The sequence below is a fragment of the Gorilla gorilla genome, chromosome X (assembly GCF_029281585.2).
Source record: "Gorilla gorilla gorilla isolate KB3781 chromosome X, NHGRI_mGorGor1-v2.1_pri, whole genome shotgun sequence".
Lineage (NCBI taxonomy): Eukaryota > Metazoa > Chordata > Mammalia > Primates > Hominidae > Gorilla > Gorilla gorilla.
This window is the reverse complement of record NC_073247.2, coordinates 120,216,249-120,234,912: the sequence shown is the minus strand read 5'-3', so window position 1 is coordinate 120,234,912 and position 18,664 is coordinate 120,216,249. Positions and strand designations below refer to the sequence as shown.

Sequence of the window (18,664 nt, the reverse complement as noted above, 5' to 3'; positions counted from 1 at the left end):
AACACTTTGATGGAAGCTGGATTTTCGAAGAGCCGAAATATTAAACTACAGGCAAAATTCAAAGAGTGGGCTGGGTACAAGTAGTGAAAAGGTTAGTCGCCAGGCAGGGAAACACCCGACGGTGGAGGGAGGGGAGGAAAAGTTTTAAATACCCACCACAGCCTAGTGAGCCGTTAATTAGCGTCCCCCACTTCTGACTTTGCTCTTGCCCCCGGAGGAGCTAGCTGCAGGGAAGCAAGCAGCCCTATTTTTAAGCACTTAAACCTCTCCGTTGGACTTCAGAAGGCTTGAGTTACCGGTGTTGCAAATAACGTTTCTTCCTAAACATAAGAAAGCAAATTTGAATTTCCTAGTCAAGGCCAAAAGGAAGATAAAGGGACCCCCCCCCAAAAAAAGGTAATTTCAGCGTGAAAGAGCGGTGATGGGCGCGGGGGAGGGGGAGGAAGGACTTACCGCAGCCTCTGCAGGCTGCCCCCAAAGACTCAGGGCCAGTAAGAACAAGCCGGCAGCCAGGCTGACTCCACGCAGTTTCATTCTTCTCCGGCTCCCGCGGCTCCTTCAGCACCCGCACGAAATTCCCGGCTGGCTCTAACCAATTGACATAATCTTGAGGGTTTATATGGAGAGAGCTAGAGCCGGAGAGGGACAGTGAGGCTTGGGTGAAGAGAAAGAAGCTTTTTAAGAGTGGAAGAAAAAAAAAAAAGAAGAAGAAGAACGAGCTACTCTTCCTTCCCCCCTCCCCTCCCCTCCCCAAAGCCGGTCTCTCAGGAGAACTTTTCCCTTCTGTCCAGACTTGCAAACTTTTTCTTCACTCAATTCCTACAGATCTACTTTCCTCCGTCTCTTCCCCCTGCAAGGCCCCCCTCCTCACCAGCACAAGGGAATTTGAGTATCACTCCGCCACAGTTTTAGACTGCACCGGCAACCTGCGAGGGAGTGACGCTCAGTTATTTGGGGGAGGGAAACTTCCAGACTAGTTGACTGAGCACCATGAGTCCAACCGGGAAGCTTTTCTATTCGTTCATTTACACCTTCCGTTGATACTACTTTTCTAGGCTCAGTTCCAATCTCATTGGTGTGAGTACCAAAGCCAATTACAAATAGATCTAAACTGGGACTATTTTTTTTAGCGGATGGATCTCAGAGGGGCCGTGCTTTTTATTGTTAATCATTAGAAACAAATTTTGGTCGGTGCTCCCTGGGCTGCTGGTCTTCTTTACCTTCCAGCTGCTCACAGAACAGAGGGTTTCTACATACAAGCAGAAGATGTGAAAATATTGGGAATAAATAAAGTATATGCTTATAAACAAGTAAGAAAATAAACAAGTATATGTGCGTGAATACTTTATGTGTGTTATATACATATAAGATCTGGGAGCATTCAGCAGGTATTGGTAATTATTCTATGGTATTATGTTATAATACAGCTATATCTCTTTGTTTAGCTGCATTGAATCCTATAATTAATGCCTCCTATATTGAGCTAATGTAAAAGGTATTGACTCTCATTGTAGTTGTGTTTCAGAAAGATTTAGGGCAGGAAATTAAATAAATTTAGTGCAGTGTTTCTTAGAATTAATATAAACACTTAATTGGAAATATTTAAATAGAGTTGATGGCAGCTGAATCGATATCTCCCAAATAAAGACTTGAATGTTCCTTTGATAATTCTGATATATAGATTTTTTTTTAAGTAACAAAAGAACTAGAAAATACTTTCTGCGGACTCCTTGGAGAATCTTCAAGAATTTGATGAAGAATTCTTCACAACATTTCTATCTTCCTAGAATTAACCACTTTAGAGTCTTTCAAGGTTTTGGATCTATTTCACGAGGGCCCACTCATCCTTAGGTTCTGCTTAGCTCAGAGTGGATTTACAACTCCAGAAACTGTCTCCCCTTCCCAATAGCCTAGTGTACTATCAATTTGAATCAGTGTTGTATGCATTTGGGCATGTGTGCAAGGGCACTTTCGGGCCCATCTGTCTTATGTGGGAATAGTATGCCTATGTCTCTTTATGTGTAACCTAACAGTAAAGTTGAAAGTATATGATGCACAGTTGCTTAGGTCTTAGCGTATAGGTCTCTAAGGGGCTGTGTGTGAAGCTGTGGAGATACTTAGGGCTGTTGTGTGGAAAGGTGCCTGAAAGTGAGAAAGACTACCGGCTGCCCAAGGTAGGGGGGATGATTGACAGCAGACAGCCCCGCCCCTTTCCCCTCCATTCTTTCGTCTCCTGCTGCATGGAACTGTCTCCTGAGTGCTGCAAGTTGTAACGGGCACCGCTGAGCCTGTTTCCCTTTGGAGCACTTCTTATCTAGAAGCTGTGTTTAGTTTCTTCCAAACTGGGCTACTTCGTCCACCTACTCTGTTCTGAGTAAGGAAACAGCCTCCAAGCATCAGCAGAGCCCAGATGAGCCCGGGCCGCGGAGCCGCTTAGCAGTCTCCCGGGACCCAGCTCCGGAGGAGCCGCAAGCATGCACCCTGGGTGAGCTGTTGCTGCCCCGAGCTCCCCTCCTCTTTCTTACTTCGGGTTACTTTGCCAGGCCGGGACTATACTGGTACTTCTGTCACTGCAGAGAAATTGGGAGCAGGCATCCAAAAGGGTTCGGGGGACGACAGGCAGACGCACGACCCCGAAGCCTAGAGAGCCCATTACTCACCCTCCCTCCCATTTCAGGTTGTGGCTGCTCCTGGTTACGTTGTGCCTGACCGAGGAACTGGCAGGAGCGGTGAGTCTCTTCTCACGACCCTTTTCCGTCCCCCTCCTTTGACCCTCTCACCATCCCCATCTCTAGTATTTATGTTAGGGGGTTGCAGAGAGTTTCACCACGAGACGGAGTCCACACCACTCCCCTTTCTAATGGGAGTTAATGAGATTCTTGGAGAGGAATAGCACAGTGTCAAGTCAGTGTTTTTGGGACCAAGATATCTTCCAAAACTTCGTAACGGGTTGGGAAAATAAAAGTGGAAGACACAAGATGCACACATTTCTGAGCGTCTTCCCCAGACGACTTAAGATGACTAGCATCAATCTCCACGGCAGAAGAAACATAATTTTCCCTGGTCTTCAAGAACTTGAATTGGCACACTAGTTTGAGAGTGGGAGGAGAGCACAAGGAGTGGAACTTGAAAGTGCCGCAGATGCTATGGAAATGAAACTTAAGTACATGCTTAGAGTCGTTTGACAGTACCAGGTGACAACATCTGGATTCTTTAACTACCTGAATTGAACTGATACCACTAGGTGATGTTCAATTTCTGTCTGATGTGTCCTGTTACTCGTTTCTGCGTCACCAGAAAGTTAAAAGATAAAGCTGTTATAATAGAAAAAAAAATCAAAGTTAATATTTCATAGGCTGTTTAGATGTCGTCTATCAAATCAACTAGGGACTGCAGGTAAAGAAATTTCTGAAGACATTTATTTGGTCAAGAAAAGTTTAATGGGTCCCAGAAAGTAGAGAAATCTCCAGTAGAATTCCTAGGATAATTTCACAAAGATGGAGTGACCCAAATAATCAAAGATGCTGCAGTTTTCCAGTTTCACTAGCTACTTAAGCTGGCAGAAATAAAAACTGTTGAGTTTGAATATGAAGTTGTTCAATTGTTGAGTATATTTCACTGCTGCATTTTTTAAAAAAATTCTTAATGATACCCAAAGCCATTCCCTATATAGATGAGAGATGAATATATATTCCAAATATTTATCTTGTGGGTTTTGATCATTTTAACTGATTGGCTCTACTTTTTAATATTTTAAATATTTTTAAATACTATTATAGGGCCATACGTAATTCAACCTAATAAATCACCCAATGTGTTTATGAAAAAATGGATTATTTTATCTTGGCATATGATGTCTTTAAGAAAATACCAGAGTGAAGCTATTTTTCTTGTAAAGAGAGGAAGATTCCAGAAAACTTGAATACCAACATCTTGTGACCCCTTAACTCAATATCAGTTCCTATGTAAGTAAATTCTGGACTTCATAAGCAAAGATATTGATCTAAGACTCTGTGTACTTCTCCATCTTATTCCTTCAATATACAAGTTTAGTTATGTATTACCTTGAGGCTCAATACTACATTAATTGAAAATGCCAAGATTTGATTAGTTAACAATTCATCCAGGAATCTTGCCACTTGTAAAAGTGTCATGCTTGGGCAGAATACCCTCAAGCAAAACTTTTATTTTTAGACTCTGGCTGATTTTATTCAGTGTACTTTTGGGAAAAACACTACAGATCATTCCAGATAGCTGAAGACTTCACAAACACTGCATCCTGTCACTTAATACCTTTAAAAACCACTTTAATGCTTGCAATTCTTTCAAGTATTGAAATGAGTCTCCAAAATTAAGCACTGCTTTGGTGTATGAGTTTTAGACTCTGTCTCATTGTTTTATGATGTCACCTGCTATGTCAGTGTGATTGACCATGGTAAGTCTAAAATTGACGTTGAGTTCCACAGATAATACTTTATTTTTTGACTTATTTAAGTACAGAGCCACTTCCTTCACTTGTTGTTTACTTATGCACAATATCTTTGACATTGTAAAGCTACTTTTTTTCAGTTTTGGGGAAAAAGACAAATATAAAGACAGTCACAGAATAAGTTATCAGAAGATGACTTTTCTGAAGGGATGTTTTGTTTTTCTTTTACACTCTTTGCACTGGATTCTCATCTATACGGGCTGGTTCTCATGTTCTACACTCAATTCCAGTTTATCCTCATGAGTTTGTGTGTTTTTCACCCTTTGGATTCTTTTAAACATTTAAATTCTCTGTGCCATGTTTGACTAATATTAACGAAAATAGCTATTAAAAATAGATTGGCAGGAACTATGTTGTGTTTTGCTATGAGAAAGTCTCTTTACTGTGAGAATTAAGCTGCCAATAACATTGGCAAGCATTTAAAGATTGGGTCATTTAGGGGCTTTTGGGCTCTTTCTTTTCCCGAGTTTACAAAGCACATCTATAAAAAGTAAAGGAAAACTAAATGTTAAAATCCATGTTAAAGAATGAGCTTCCATTAAATTTACTTTAAAGGAGTAATGATCTTCATTCAGGTAAAATATTTGCACAATTTATCTGCATAAAACAGAATCTAGGATCTCAGAACATCCATAATTGTCTTTGGCTGTTAGGCGCTTAACTATCTAAGGGGCTGTGCTAGGCTAACCACAGCATGCAAAGATTTATTTAAACATAGTTCCTAACTCTCTAGGAATTTGCTTTCTCGGACAATGGTGGTCATTATGTTCCTTAGAAGATAGGATGCTTAACGATAAGTCATTATCTACATGTACTTGCATCGTGTTAGAGAAAAGTCTAGAAAGATACAAATCTCACCATCAGCCAATATATCTAGGAAAAAACATATATCCCGAAGTCGTCAGATCCTTATGTTTTCTTCACACTTTGCCCCCTCCAAATGAGCTTTCAGGAAAAGGTCTAATACAATCAAGCATATTTAAAGTCAAAAGCCTAGGGGGATACTTATTTGGGTTGGGAGGAGGGTAAGGAGAGAAAACATTTCTATTGTTCCTTCTGCAGAGAGCGTAGGTAAAATGCCTTTAGCTGCACTCAAATCAAGGTCTGATTGAAATATCAACATCTTTCTTTAAAGTTGTAACATGCCCAGGTTGGTCCTTTCTGTTGTGATTTTCAGTCTTATAGTAGTCATCAAAATATGCATATTATGTTAAGGGAGTTCAGCGATGGAGACGATCTCTTCCAGTTCTAAAGACCAAGAGGAATATTTGCATTATCTGGGGCTGTGTCTCTATAAATCCTTAAAGTACCCTTCTACTTTACCTGCTAGCAAATATCCTATATCAGCTAGCTATGAAAAATCACAACATATAATATACGTGTGTGTATATAAATATATAATATATATATATCTTGGGATGACTAAGGATACTGATAGAAATGTATGAGTACACTATTAAGTAAATCATCAAATGACTGTAAATAGATAATCCATAGATGATAATATATTTACATTATTTATAGGTGAAATTCAAATATATTTTAAGATAAAAGAGGAGGGGATAATAGATGTTATTATCTAAAGTGTTACTAAAGAAGCAAATATATAACCATTTCAAAAATTGTTTTATTATACATTTTAATGATTGTATTTCAGTGTAATCAGTTTCCATTGTAATCCCATGTATTTTATTGTATACTTCTAAAACTAGCAGGGTGCTGTGGTGTGTGCCTGTAGTCCCAGCTACTTAGGAGGAGGCTGAGGCAGGAGGATTGCTTGAGAACAGAAGTTTGAGGCTGTGACGCACCATCATCTTGCCTGTGAATAGCCACTGTACTCCACCCTGGGCAGCAGAGTGAAACCCTGTCTCAAAAAGAAAAAAAAAATAGTATTCTAAAAAGGAGTCCATAGGCTTCACTAAACTGCCAAAGTATGGCATTAAAAAAGTACCCCTAGTTTAAGAAAATTGGTTTTACAAAAACAGTCATTTTCTAATGTTTGTTCAGGCATGAGGGGAATTGTGTTGACTCTAAGTGCCAACAATCTTTTAATTTTTAAGCATAGTTTGGAGTCTTCAATAAATATGCTCCTATATTCTGTAAGCTCATAATCAAGCCATATGACTGGAGTAAAGTATACTGTTTCCCTTATTATCTCATTAATAGAAAAAACTGATTGACCTCAATTATTAATATTGGTTTTTATTTGCCTGAATTATATGGATTATTTCATAATTTTACCACAGGTGCAATTATGGTACACCACAGCCTCAAGCAATCCACCTGCCTCAGCCTCCTGAGTAGCTGGGACTATAGGCACACACCACAGCTCCCTGTTAGAATAATCTTAAAAGTATGGCTGGGTGCAGTGGCTCATGCCTGTAATCCCAGCAGTTTGGGAGGCCGAGGTAGGTGGATTGCTTGAGCTCATGAGTTCAAGACCAGCCTAGGCAACATAGTGAAACTCCGTCTCTACAAAAAATACAAAAATTAGCTGGGCATGGTGGTGCACGCCTATAGTCCTATCTACTGGGAGGCTGAGGTGGGAGGATGGCTTGAGCCCAGGAGTTGGAGGTTGCAGGTGAGCTGAGATCATGCCACTGCACTACAGCCTGAGCAATAGAGCTAGACCTTGTCAAAAAAAAACAAAAAGAAAAAAAGAAAAGAAAAAGAAAGAAAAAACAGTATACAGTAATATACTTGGAGTATAGACTTGTCTTATACTGTGTAGGTGACAAGACAAACACATATAAAAAGAACATCGTGGGATAACATCAGGCTATATTAAACTATCAAGTCCTTTATAGCTGCCTGAATGTCCCAGTGAGGCAGATCATAGGGCTTTTACTTGTTTTAAAGTCTAATTAAATGTAAATAGAAGACCTGATAAGCATGCTCAAGGGAAAATAGTAATGGGAAAATTAGCTAAGAGCAATTATCAACTCTCTTACTTTCTTTAATCTATCCCTTTCCTAGGGTTTCTATTTTTCTTCTATAAACAATATTGAATTCTCCTCCGTTATAACAATGAATTTAAACAAAATCACTTCATTTTCTTTAATAGCTCTAACCTCTTCAATTGCATTACCCCCAAGTTCCTGGGTATTGTCTAGTCTTCATCACCAACCACTTACCCTTCAACCTATTATAGTCTCAACTGAGTCTACTCCAGGCAAACAGCCCTCTTTCAAGCTGCTAATGGCTGCCTAATTACCAAACCCAATGGCTTATTTGCAGTCCCCATTCTATCTGACTTCACTGTGTTAGCTGACATTTCCCAGTTACTCTGATACTTCTTTATCCCCCTTTTTTTTTATTTTGTTTTGTTTTGTTTTTTTGTCTTTTTGTTTGAGACGGAGTCTCACTAGGTCACCCAGGCTGGAGTGCAGTGGCACAGTCTTGGCTCACTGCAACCTCCGCCTCCCAGGTTCAAGTGATTCTCCTGCCTCAGCCTCCCGAGTAGCTGGGACTACAGGTGCCCGCCATCACACCCGGCTAATTTTTGTATTTTGAGTAGAGACGGGGTTTCACCATGTTAGCCAGGCTGGTCTTGAACTCCTGACCTCAGGTGATCCACCCACCTCGGCCTCCCAAAGTGCTGGGATTACAGGTGTGAGCCACCGCATCCAGCCTCCTCTTGTTTTTCAAGACATTATACCTCACTAGGGAGCTGGTAATAATCCTGAAATAAATAATCCCAAATCCCATAATTCTAAATGTTGAAATCCTGAAAGATCAAAATCCCAAAAATATTCTGGAAAAAGTAATTTTAAAAATTATTTAAAAGATATTTACTTACATTTTTTAAAGGGTAGTTGTTTGAGAAACATAAAACACAACAGAACATTCCAAAGGTCACTTTACATAATAAAATAGACAATAATAACATACATAGTTTTGTAAGGATAAACACTTAGTATATACTAGTGACAGTCACACTTGTATGACAGTTATAAGTAGTTGAACTGTATTCACAAAGAAATAGGTCAAAAGGAAAATGTATAAAGACATATCACTATGGTTGGTAATTGTGTGCATCCAGCTTTATAACTGTAGTCATCTGAAATACCTTGATGAACAACAAAAGTCTTTTGACAAGATAGATAAAAAACCACCATAGGTGACCACCGTATATGCAGTCATCAGAAGAGCCAAGATCTTGAGAAATTTTATCTTTCACAAATGCGGGTGTACAAAAAGACATCTCTTCATTCACTGAGGAGGTTTTCACATTTTTACATACACACACAATGCTTACACAGAAAGTCAACACTGTGATAATACACGTTCATGGAATCAAATTTCTGATGTCCAACGCAACAGAAGAAAAGTCTGCCCCAGGTCTCAGAGAGACCAATTTGCCTTCTCTATTTGTTCTCTCCCAGCCTCTAGCCTATGGGATGGTGCCAGCCCACATTGACGGCAGTTCTTCCCTAGCTTGTCCACTGGGACTCATACATGAATCTCCTTTGGAAACACCCTCACAGACACACCCAAAATAATACATTACCGGGTTTCTAGGTATTCCTTAATCCAGTCCAATTGAAACTAAAATTAAGTCCGCAAGTCCACCCCTTGTCAACTTGGCACCCGTTATGCGTCTCCTTAAACCATACTTAATTTCTAAATAAAGACAATAACAAGGAAATAGTTCCACTTCACATGATGCAACTAACATGGCACAACTATCCCATCTGTGACCAAAAACACACTTCCCCAGAATTCAGTTTTCAGGATTTCAACATTCGGGATTTTAATCTTTCAGTATTGTGATTTTCAGGATTTTAGATGTTAAAGATTTTAGACTCTAGGGATTTAGACTTTAGGGATTTTGATCTTTGGGATTTCAACATTTGGGATTATAGCATTCAGGATTGTGTCTTTTGGGATTATGACACAAACTTGCCTCACTAGTTCTCCTTATACTTCTCTGATCTTTTTATTTATGCTATTAATTCAACAAATATTTATTGAGCAACAACTATATTCCAGATAGTATGCCAGGCCCTAGTGACACAGTGGTGAACAAGTTAGCCATGAACTTTGCTCTTATGGAATTTATAATCTTTATCAGTCTCTTGTCCTAAAATGGTGGATTTTTTCCAAAACTTAATTCTTTACTGTCTTCTTGCCTCAATGGTTTTAACTATGCCTCCTATATAGTGATGATTATCAAATTTATATCCCCAGCCAAGACATCTCTTTTGAGCTCTAAATCTATGTTTCCATTTGCCTACTAAGCCCTTGTACCTGTCTCTCAATTGGTTGATATATACAAAACACTTAAAACAGTGCCTGGAGTTTAGTATAGGCACTCAGCCAAAGCCAGCTATTATTATTTTTATTGCCCCAAATACAGTATAGTTAAAGGTGAAATTGTTTTCTTCTCCTTCCCATGACACTCCAACCAGCTGTGATCTTTTTTATTTTTGTTAAATGTCATCACCATCCACCAAGTTTCAGCAAGAAGCTACAGAAGCAGCCATCAGCTTTCATTATTTCCAAAATTCTCACCAAGTTTTGATAATTTTACCAAAAATCTGTAGAATCTGGCTTTTCCATTCATATTCTGTTGGCTTCAAACTTCATACATCAGTAGCCTCCTAACTGGTTTTTCTACCTCCTGACTCCATCCTTATCTCTACATTGCCACCAGAGTTATTTTACTAACAACAAACCCAATTATGTTATCTTCTGATTTAATGCCTTTATTGGTTTCTTCTTTCTTCCAGGATAAAATGCATACTACTTGGTTTGGCACATTTAAGGGCTTTCATTTTCTGACCCAACTACTTTTCTAGCCTCATGTCTGTGTGTTTCTTCCTACCAGTCCTTCTTTCCAAACTCATGGTGTATATTACACTTCATTCAGACTGAACTTCTCACCATTCCCAAACCACTTTATGTTCTTTCACATCTCTTTGCCCCTGGATATGCAGTCCCTCTCTCTGGAATATCCTTCTGTATTGTTTCTACCTTCTTTTCTATCTAATGAACTCCTACTCAATCCTTAATACCCAGACCAAATATAATTTTTTCTATGAAACAGTTCCAGACCTCTTCAGAATGAATTTATTCTTCCTTCTCCTGTGCTTCCAAGGAGCTTTGGGCCTCTTTGGTAGCACATCCATGTGGTGGTAAGATTCCTATGCTTATATGACTACGTTACATTCTTCAACCTTGTACTTAGGATGTCCAGGATACTGCCAGGCTGAGCATAGGTGATCAAGAGATGACTTTCAAATGAGTAAACATCTCCTAATGGCTCACAACAAACTGCCTTCTCCCTGTCTATCTTAAAAATTACTAATGTTAACTCCAATAACAATTGAATTGATGGAAAAATATCAACCCTGTTCAATAGTATAATGTTTAAGAGAAAGCACTCTAGAATCAGACTTTTGTCTAAATGTTGCCTCTGCCCTCTGACACTTCCTAGGTGTGTGACTTAGAGTAACTCGTTTTACCTTTCTGAGATTTAATTTTCTTTTCTCTTTTTGAGTGTTCAATGAAATTTTTATTGAGATAATTGTAGATTCACATGCAGTTGTGAAAAATAGTACGGAGAGATCCTGTGTACCCTTATCCAGTTTTCCCCTAGTTGTAATACTATAATATAATATCACAACCCAGATACTGACTTTGATAACATTCACTGATCTTATTTCATTTTCCTCGTACTCATTTGTATGTGTGTATTTTGTTCTATACAATGTCCTCACAGGTATAGGTTGGGATTTCCATTGCCACAGTCAAGATACCAAAGTCAACAAGGATCCCTCATGCTGTCCTTTTATAACCACATCCATATTTCTCCTCCAACAACATATATTAAGTTTTGACAAATGTATACAGTTTTATAACTGTCTCCACAATTGTAATAAAAACATTTATTTCCCAGAAAGTTCCCTTACACTCTTTGCAGTCAATTCCCTCCTCCTCATTCTGCACGCTAGGCAACCACTGATCTGCTTCCTATTATTGTAGTTTTGCCTTTTCTAGAATTTCATGTAAATGTAATCAGCATAGCGCTTTTGAGATTTATCCATGTTGTTATAAGTATCAGTAGTTCATTCCTTTTATTGCTGAGTAATAAAAGGAATGAATATATCACATGCTAATTCTTTCTTCATCAGTCCATAGACTTTCAGGTTGTTTACAGTTCTTAATTATTATGAGCAAAGCTATGAATATTCAAGTCCTCATGTGAACATGTTTTCATTTCTCTTGGGTAGGTATCCAGGAGTATGATTGCTATATGGTAAGCACATATTTCATTTTGGATAGTTTCTAAGTCTATAGCTTCATATTCACTGATTTTTCCTTCTTCAGAGTCTAATCTGATATTAATACCACCTGTGTGTTTTTTTCATTTCACATATTATATTTTTCTTTTCTAGAAATTCCTTTTGGATTTTAAATTTTACAAACTTCCATTCTTCTCCTCATCCTGGTCACATTTTCCTCTACCTTCTTGAACCCGTGAATCTTTTTTTTTTAAGTTTTATTTTAGGTTCGGGGGTCATATGTGCAGATTTGTTACATAGGTAAACTCGTGTCACAGGAGTTTGTTGTACAGATTATTTCATTACCCCAGTACTAAGCCTAGTACCCAATAATTATTTTTTTCTGACCCTCTTCCTCCAAGGTTTAATTTTCTCATCAGCAGAAAAGGGATGATGATATTATACTTTGTTCTTGAGGTATTATTGTGGATGCTGTATGTGAACATGCCATGCACCAGGTAGGTGCTAAATTCCTCTCCCATCTTTTCCCCCCAGTATCCTCAGAGACTTAAAAATCATTTCCCAATTTTGGCAATTGATGTTTGATAAGATGAGAGAAAGGGAGATGTCAGAGAAGGCTCTCTCATTTGTAGATTTTATGTCTAGAACAAACTTGTCCAACTTGTGGCCCAAAGGCCGCATATGTCCCAGGACGGCTTTGAATGCGGCCTAACACAAATTTGGTAAACTTTCTAACTTTCTTAAAACATTACGAGATATATTTGCTATTTTTTTTTTTAGCTCATTAGCTATTGTTAGTATTACTGTATTTTATTTGTGGCCCAAGACAATTCTTTTTCTTCCAATGTGGCCCAGGAAAGCCAAAAGATTGGACATCCCTGGGGACAATGGCCATATTTCTCAGTTGTCCCCCTCATCTCTTTATCCCAATTTCACCACCATAATAGTAACATATGTTTTCAAGTCTTTCAAGTTTACAAAGCACTTTATCATATATTATTTTGTTAGCTGCTCAAGACAACCCTGTGAGGGACAAATATTCTCATCCCAGAGAGATTAACTGATTTATCTAAGGTCACAAACCCAACAAATGGCAGAGTTAAAGCCCACTCTACTGTGCTATCTCTTTAATTTAGGTTTTTTATCATCTCTTATCTGGACTCCCTACAGCAGACCTAACTGTTCCAGTTTCAGACTTTCACTGCCTCCTCATTGGCTTTCCTGATATCCATCCTCTCTGAAAGCAAAGAGCTTATTCTAAAACACAAATTGATCATGCCACTCTAACATTTGTGGAAGCTCCCTACACCCATGGAGTATCTGATCTGGCCCTGCCTACCCATCCAATTCCATCTCCTGTCTTGTCCTCATGTAGCTGATGTTTAGGTCACAGTTATACTTGTGATGTTGGCTTAACAGGACGTGCATATTCACTCCTTCTGCTTCTCCTGCTTTTTTCATCCTCTGTCTTGCCTTCCTCCTGTCTCTACAGATGGACATATTGTTCTTCTCTTAGGAAGTTAAGTTAGTATTTTTCTGAAGTCTCCTCTTCTTTTGTCTTTCTGTTTCTCACTGTTTTTTCTTCCCTTCAACTAATATTTATTTAGTGACTACTATGTGCCAGGCATTGTGGTCAACCCCATTGTGGGAAGGACTATGTCAAGTACTAAGCCACTGTAGCCAGAGCACAGGGAAGGGGAAGAGGAAAGAGAGAGGTAGAACTTTGTGAGATGTGGATGGAGGATAGGAAAGAGACCTGCTCTGCACTCTTACTTGCTCCGTAACTCCTCAGAGCATTTACCTAACACCTGTACTACCGTATATCTCTCTATGTGGGGTGTCATTGACATTATAGTTATTGCCGGCCACTTATTTTGTGTCCAGTTCTCTAACAAACCCTTTATACATGGAGGACTCACTCCTGCAGCATATATCTGGTCCTTCCACATTTATCAAATGTAGGCAAGCCATGAGGCATGTGTCTATTCTCAAGCTTTTTGGGGGTTCCGTATTTAATTCTGGATGTCCATTTCCTGATTTTTTCCCCTTCTATTTCTTTATGAAGTGGTTAAAAAATTAAAAGCTGTAACTTTAAAGCCAAATATCCCCAGGTTCAAACACAAACTCCACTATTAACTACGGCCTTAGGACAAATCATTAAATATATTATTAACTGTAAAATTATTACTATAGCAGTTATTATTTTCCCCTCATTCATTGTGATTGCCTTTCTACTAGAAATGGGTAGTGAGGCCACTTGGGTGACAATTTAGGAAAAAAAAGTTGCTTAATTATTTGTTGAATTTGTTTTTCAAGTGTCCTAGGAGAAAAAGAGTTAGAATTGTTATTTGACTTGTTCCAGTTTCCCCAAAGCCACTTCTACCTCTGCTGCCCTACCTTTGTGATTTCCTGTAGAGACCTGCTTCCCAACTAAAGATTATGCCCAAAGACACCGCCCCAGGCATCTTTGAACTCCCAGTTCCCCTTTGTCTAAGAACAATAAGGCTAGTTTGCCATTATCTTTCAGTCTGGTTTGCTTGTATTGAGGGGGAGTTGGTGTTATTCAGTGGAAAATTTCCTGGTCATAAAGCTCTACAACATTTACCTCAGAGAGACCAAGCTTTCCCAGAATTGTCTGGCACCTCTGGCTCTGAGGCTGAATTGGTCTTATGGGAGACAGATTTTTCTCTTGCGGAGGGAATAAATGTTAGTTATATTTTTCCTTGCTCTGTACAACTTTGAGTGACCATTTTTCCGTACCCAAGGGAAGAGGATTGGCAAAGAAAATTTAAAATGCCTAGATTTCTAAACTCTGTGAGCGTAGCAGATCCCTTAAGGACTGGAACAAACCTTAGATGTATGAGATTTATATTGTCTTTTAGATATGATTAAGTTGCATAAATACCATCTAGCACCTAGCATGCAACTAGATATCCAGAACATGCTCATAGATACTGATGTTGAGGTTGCTGTTGATAATGAAGAAAAATGGGACACTCTATTAGAACATTTTTCAAAATTTACGACAATAGACCCCTTTTCCCCCAAACTAAATCTCATATGCCCTCCCCAGAAATATCAATGTATTTATTAATAATTCAAATTTTTAACAGTAATTTATAAAGTCAGTAAGAAGGAAGAGCTTGAAATGAACATAAACATCTGAAATTGAGAGCTACATAAGTCTCTGTGTGTGTGTGTGTGTGTGTTGTGCTGTTGCCCAGGCTGGAGTGCAGTGGCGCGATCTCAGCTCACTGCAACCTCTGCCTCTCGGGTTCAAGCTATTCTCCTGCCTCAGCCTCCCGAGTAGCTGGTACTACAGGCGCCCGTCACCACGCCTGGCTAATTTTTTGTATTTTTAGTAGAGACAGGGTTTCACCTTGTTAGCCAGGATGGTCTCGATCTCCTGACCTCGTGATTCATCCCCCCTTAGCCTCCCAAAGTGCAGAGATTACAGGCATGAGCCACCACGCCTGGCCTGAGAGCTATAGAAGTCTTAATCTCCAGTTTATTTCTGTTTATTTTATACAATGTTGAGAAAATCCTGATGTAATAGTGAACATCATGGGGTGAGGGCTTTTTTATCTTGCTATCTCAGGATGCTCTGCAGTTAAACAGAAATAGCAAGAAAACCTATATTTCCAGGTCTTCACACATAATTCACGCTCTCTTTGTCTCTCTCCTCTCTCTCCTCTCTGTCTCTCTGTCTCTCTGTCTCTCTCTCTCTCTCACACACACACACACACACACACACACAGACACACACATACAGTTAACTGGGCAGCACCCATTAATACAATCAGTGTTGGTTTCCAATGTGTTAATGTTTGGTATGTAACCCATTTGAATGGTGCATGCTTTGTTTTATAACAGTTTTAAAATATGTTATTTATTTATTTATTTATTTTACTTATGGATTTTTTGAGACAGGGTCTCACTCTGTCACCCAGGCTGGAGTGCAGTGGTGTGATCACCACTCATTGTAACATCAACCTCCCCAGCTCAAGCGATCCTCCTGCCTCAGCCCCCAGAGTGGCTGGGACTACAGGTGTGGTCCCCCATGCCCAGCTAATTTTTGTATGTTTTGTAGAGATGGGGTTTTCACTTTGTAGGCTCGTCTCAAACTCTGGGCAAAAGCGATCTGCCCACCTTGGCCTCCTAAAGTTCTGGGATTACAGGCGTGAGCCACCCCATATGGCCTAAAATATGTTTTTTTTTAAATGAAATTAAAATCTGATGTTGTGGAACTGCCAAAATTTCAAACAGCACAATTTCAGTTACTTCCACAGTTTCAATACACTATATCATATGGTAATCAGTCATTAAACTCCATAAGACAGAATAAAATGCTACAGAAGGTGTAAGAAGGGAGAGGTCAATATGGATTGTAGTTAGGGAAGGCGTCACAGAAGTATGATTCGTGCTGGGTCTTAAAGAAATAGTAGAAAATGAGTAATAAATATCTATATTATATATTCTAGATTTTCCAGGACATCCTTGATTTTATGTTTTCTTCTAAAGAAAACTTCTAGAAAAACAAGTAAATACACAAATATATTTGTATTTATCTGGATTGATGACTTATCTTTGCTTTCAAAATGCAGTCCTATTAAATATTGGAGGGACAGGCTGATCAGAAAGCATAAATTAAAACATGTAGGAAGAATCAGAGTGCTGCCACCCCATACAGAATCTTTGAGGATATTAGAAAAAGGCACTCCTTCCTCTAGGCAGTCATAGTTCTGTGCCATGCCACACTCATTGGTAAGCAATGAGCAGGCTGGACTTCTGCCCCCATTTGCCCCATCAATCGGGTTTTCTTTTGCAGTGAACCCTATGAACAATCATACACTACAGTTCTAGCAGGAATGAACAAGATTGAGTGGAGGGCAGTGAGAAGAGCTAGAGCACAGGATGATTATTATGGAGTAAAAGGAAACGACTGTGGACAGTTGGAACAGGGTCAGGCTATGGAGACCTTAACCTCAAGGCAGAGGGAAGAATTGGCTTTGATTGGGGATGTGGGTATTGTTACAACTTCTTGAACAGGGGAAAGATAAAAGTGGTTAAGAGGGAAGAAACTAAAAGCAAAGACTGTGTTTAAAGGAAAGCCTTTATTATAAAAAGATAGATTGTAGACTCTTGGTAAGTATATCTATGTTAGATATATAGGATACAGGGAGTTATATGTACAAAAAATTATCCTGCATTAAGAACAATGAGCAAAAGACCTTTGATCATGTCAATATTTCCCCCAAATAGCAATCAGTGCTTTGTAGGTGTCAGAAGTCAGAGGTGTGTGCATTTAATAATCATGTTATTAATAATGAGAGTTTCCATTTGGAGAGATGTTACTTTAAGTGAGGTGCTGGAACCAGAATGTTAGATCGAGGTTTAAAACTGTTCTTTCTTTGCCATTCCTAGCTGTTTCTACTTGAGGAAGTCATCTTAACTTTTTTGTGTTCCACTGTTACATTTGTGAAATAATGGGATTTACTTCATAGAGTTATTGAGATGCTTAAATGAGATAATGCACGTAACACTCTTAGCATTACTCTTGGCACTCAGCAAGTGTTAATTAAATCTTATTTGCTATTATTATTGTTGATGTTAGGGTTATTGTTAAGAACTTGATGCCAACCATTTGATTTCTGTCCATTGGAAGCATGTTTCTCACATTTAACTGGTCAATTGCCAAATCTAGTTCTCACAGTACACCACATCACATAACGTTTTGCCTTGTAAATTTTCTATGTGTTTATTGCCATTTGTTTAAACATTCTTCCCTCAAAGGAAACTTAGAAGACAAGATTTGAAACTGACATAGTGGGTATCAAATTTAGTAAGATTTTCAGTTTTTGTTGTCTGAAAAAATAAAGAAATCGCAAACTAAAGGCAAAAATATCATTTTCTCAGTTTTATATCTTAGTGAAGTGATGAGACTCTTCCAACAGTATATTCTGTGTCAGGGAGTTTGCAGCTGCGATCCTTAAACTTCCAAATTCTTCTGTTTTTCTGTCCTGCCAAATCCCTCTACTGCACCCCAACCTAGGACTACTGGAAGAATGGAAGGCACAATGGTCATGTTAGAAGAGACCTGTAGCTTTCCCTGTTTTGATGTCCAGCACCTGTTTTGAGCCCTCAGCCTAAACTTTCCAGTCCTTGAAACCACGAAAGTAGGTTGAGGCTCCCATTCAACCTAACGGCTAGGATAGCCAAAGGTGCTGAGATTGCTCCTTCTTTGTCCATGGGCTTTTAGTTTTCAGAGTATAAGTCAGCAGGGAGAAGATTTTTGACATAAAACATTGCATTTTAGAGTCAGATTGGTGGCAGTTCCTTTCTGTATTTCAAAGGATCTCTCTATACATTTCTATGTGTATATTCCTCTGGAAGTTTGGTTGTGCCCTCCTGAATTCCTTCGAGAGTATGTGTTCATTTATGGATTTTTGTTTGTCAATTTGTTTTCCTTTTAGTGCTGTCTTTTACTGTCTTTGTAACATTTTGAAACAGTTTCAAAATTACAGAATAGTTTCAAGTATAGTACAAATTTTTATTTCCTTTTTCTTTCTTTTTAGACAGAGTCCTGCTCTATTGCCCAGGCTGGAGTGAAGTGGCATAATCATAGCTCATTGCAGCCTGGAACTCCTAGGCTCAAGTGATCCATTCACCTCAGCCTCCCATATGGCTGGGACTACAGGCATGCACCACCATGTCCAGCTAATTTTTTAAAAATTTTTTGTAGAAACAAGGTCTGCCCAAGCTGAGAACTCCTGGGCTCAAGTGATCCTCCCATCTCAGCCTTCCTAAGTGCTGGGATTACAGGCATGAGTCACAGCACCAGGACCGTTTTGTTTTGTATAACTACTGGAGAATAAGTTGCCAATATGATGCCACATTACCCTCAAATACTTTAATGTGCATTCTTCAA

General features: G+C 38.9%; 2 protein-coding genes across 11 annotated transcripts in view; one reads left to right on the top strand and one right to left on the bottom strand.

The window, feature by feature from the left end:
- COL4A5 (collagen type IV alpha 5 chain) overlaps positions 1-871 on the bottom strand; it is a 256,931-nt gene extending 256,060 nt beyond the window's left edge. Inside the window, exon 1 of the mRNA XM_004064693.4 lies at positions 454-871. Within this exon, the coding sequence (XP_004064741.1) occupies positions 454-534 (81 nt within the window). The 5' untranslated portion in view covers positions 535-871. The remainder of the gene's footprint in view (positions 1-453) is intronic.
- A 338-nt stretch (positions 872-1,209) lies between these two features.
- COL4A6 (collagen type IV alpha 6 chain) overlaps positions 1,210-18,664 on the top strand; it is a 286,626-nt gene continuing 269,171 nt past the window's right edge. For 3 of the 10 annotated variants that reach the window (XM_055376250.2, XM_055376254.2, XM_055376247.2), the window contains exons 1-2: positions 1,240-1,310; positions 2,678-2,729. In XM_055376250.2, the coding sequence (XP_055232225.1) occupies positions 1,297-1,310; positions 2,678-2,729 (66 nt within the window). In that variant the 5' untranslated portion in view covers positions 1,240-1,296. Of the gene's footprint in view, positions 1,311-2,207; positions 2,486-2,677; positions 2,730-18,664 lie in introns of those variants that run through there. The other 7 variants (XM_055376255.1, XM_055376248.1, XM_004064682.5 and 4 more) reach the window with 5 other exon arrangements.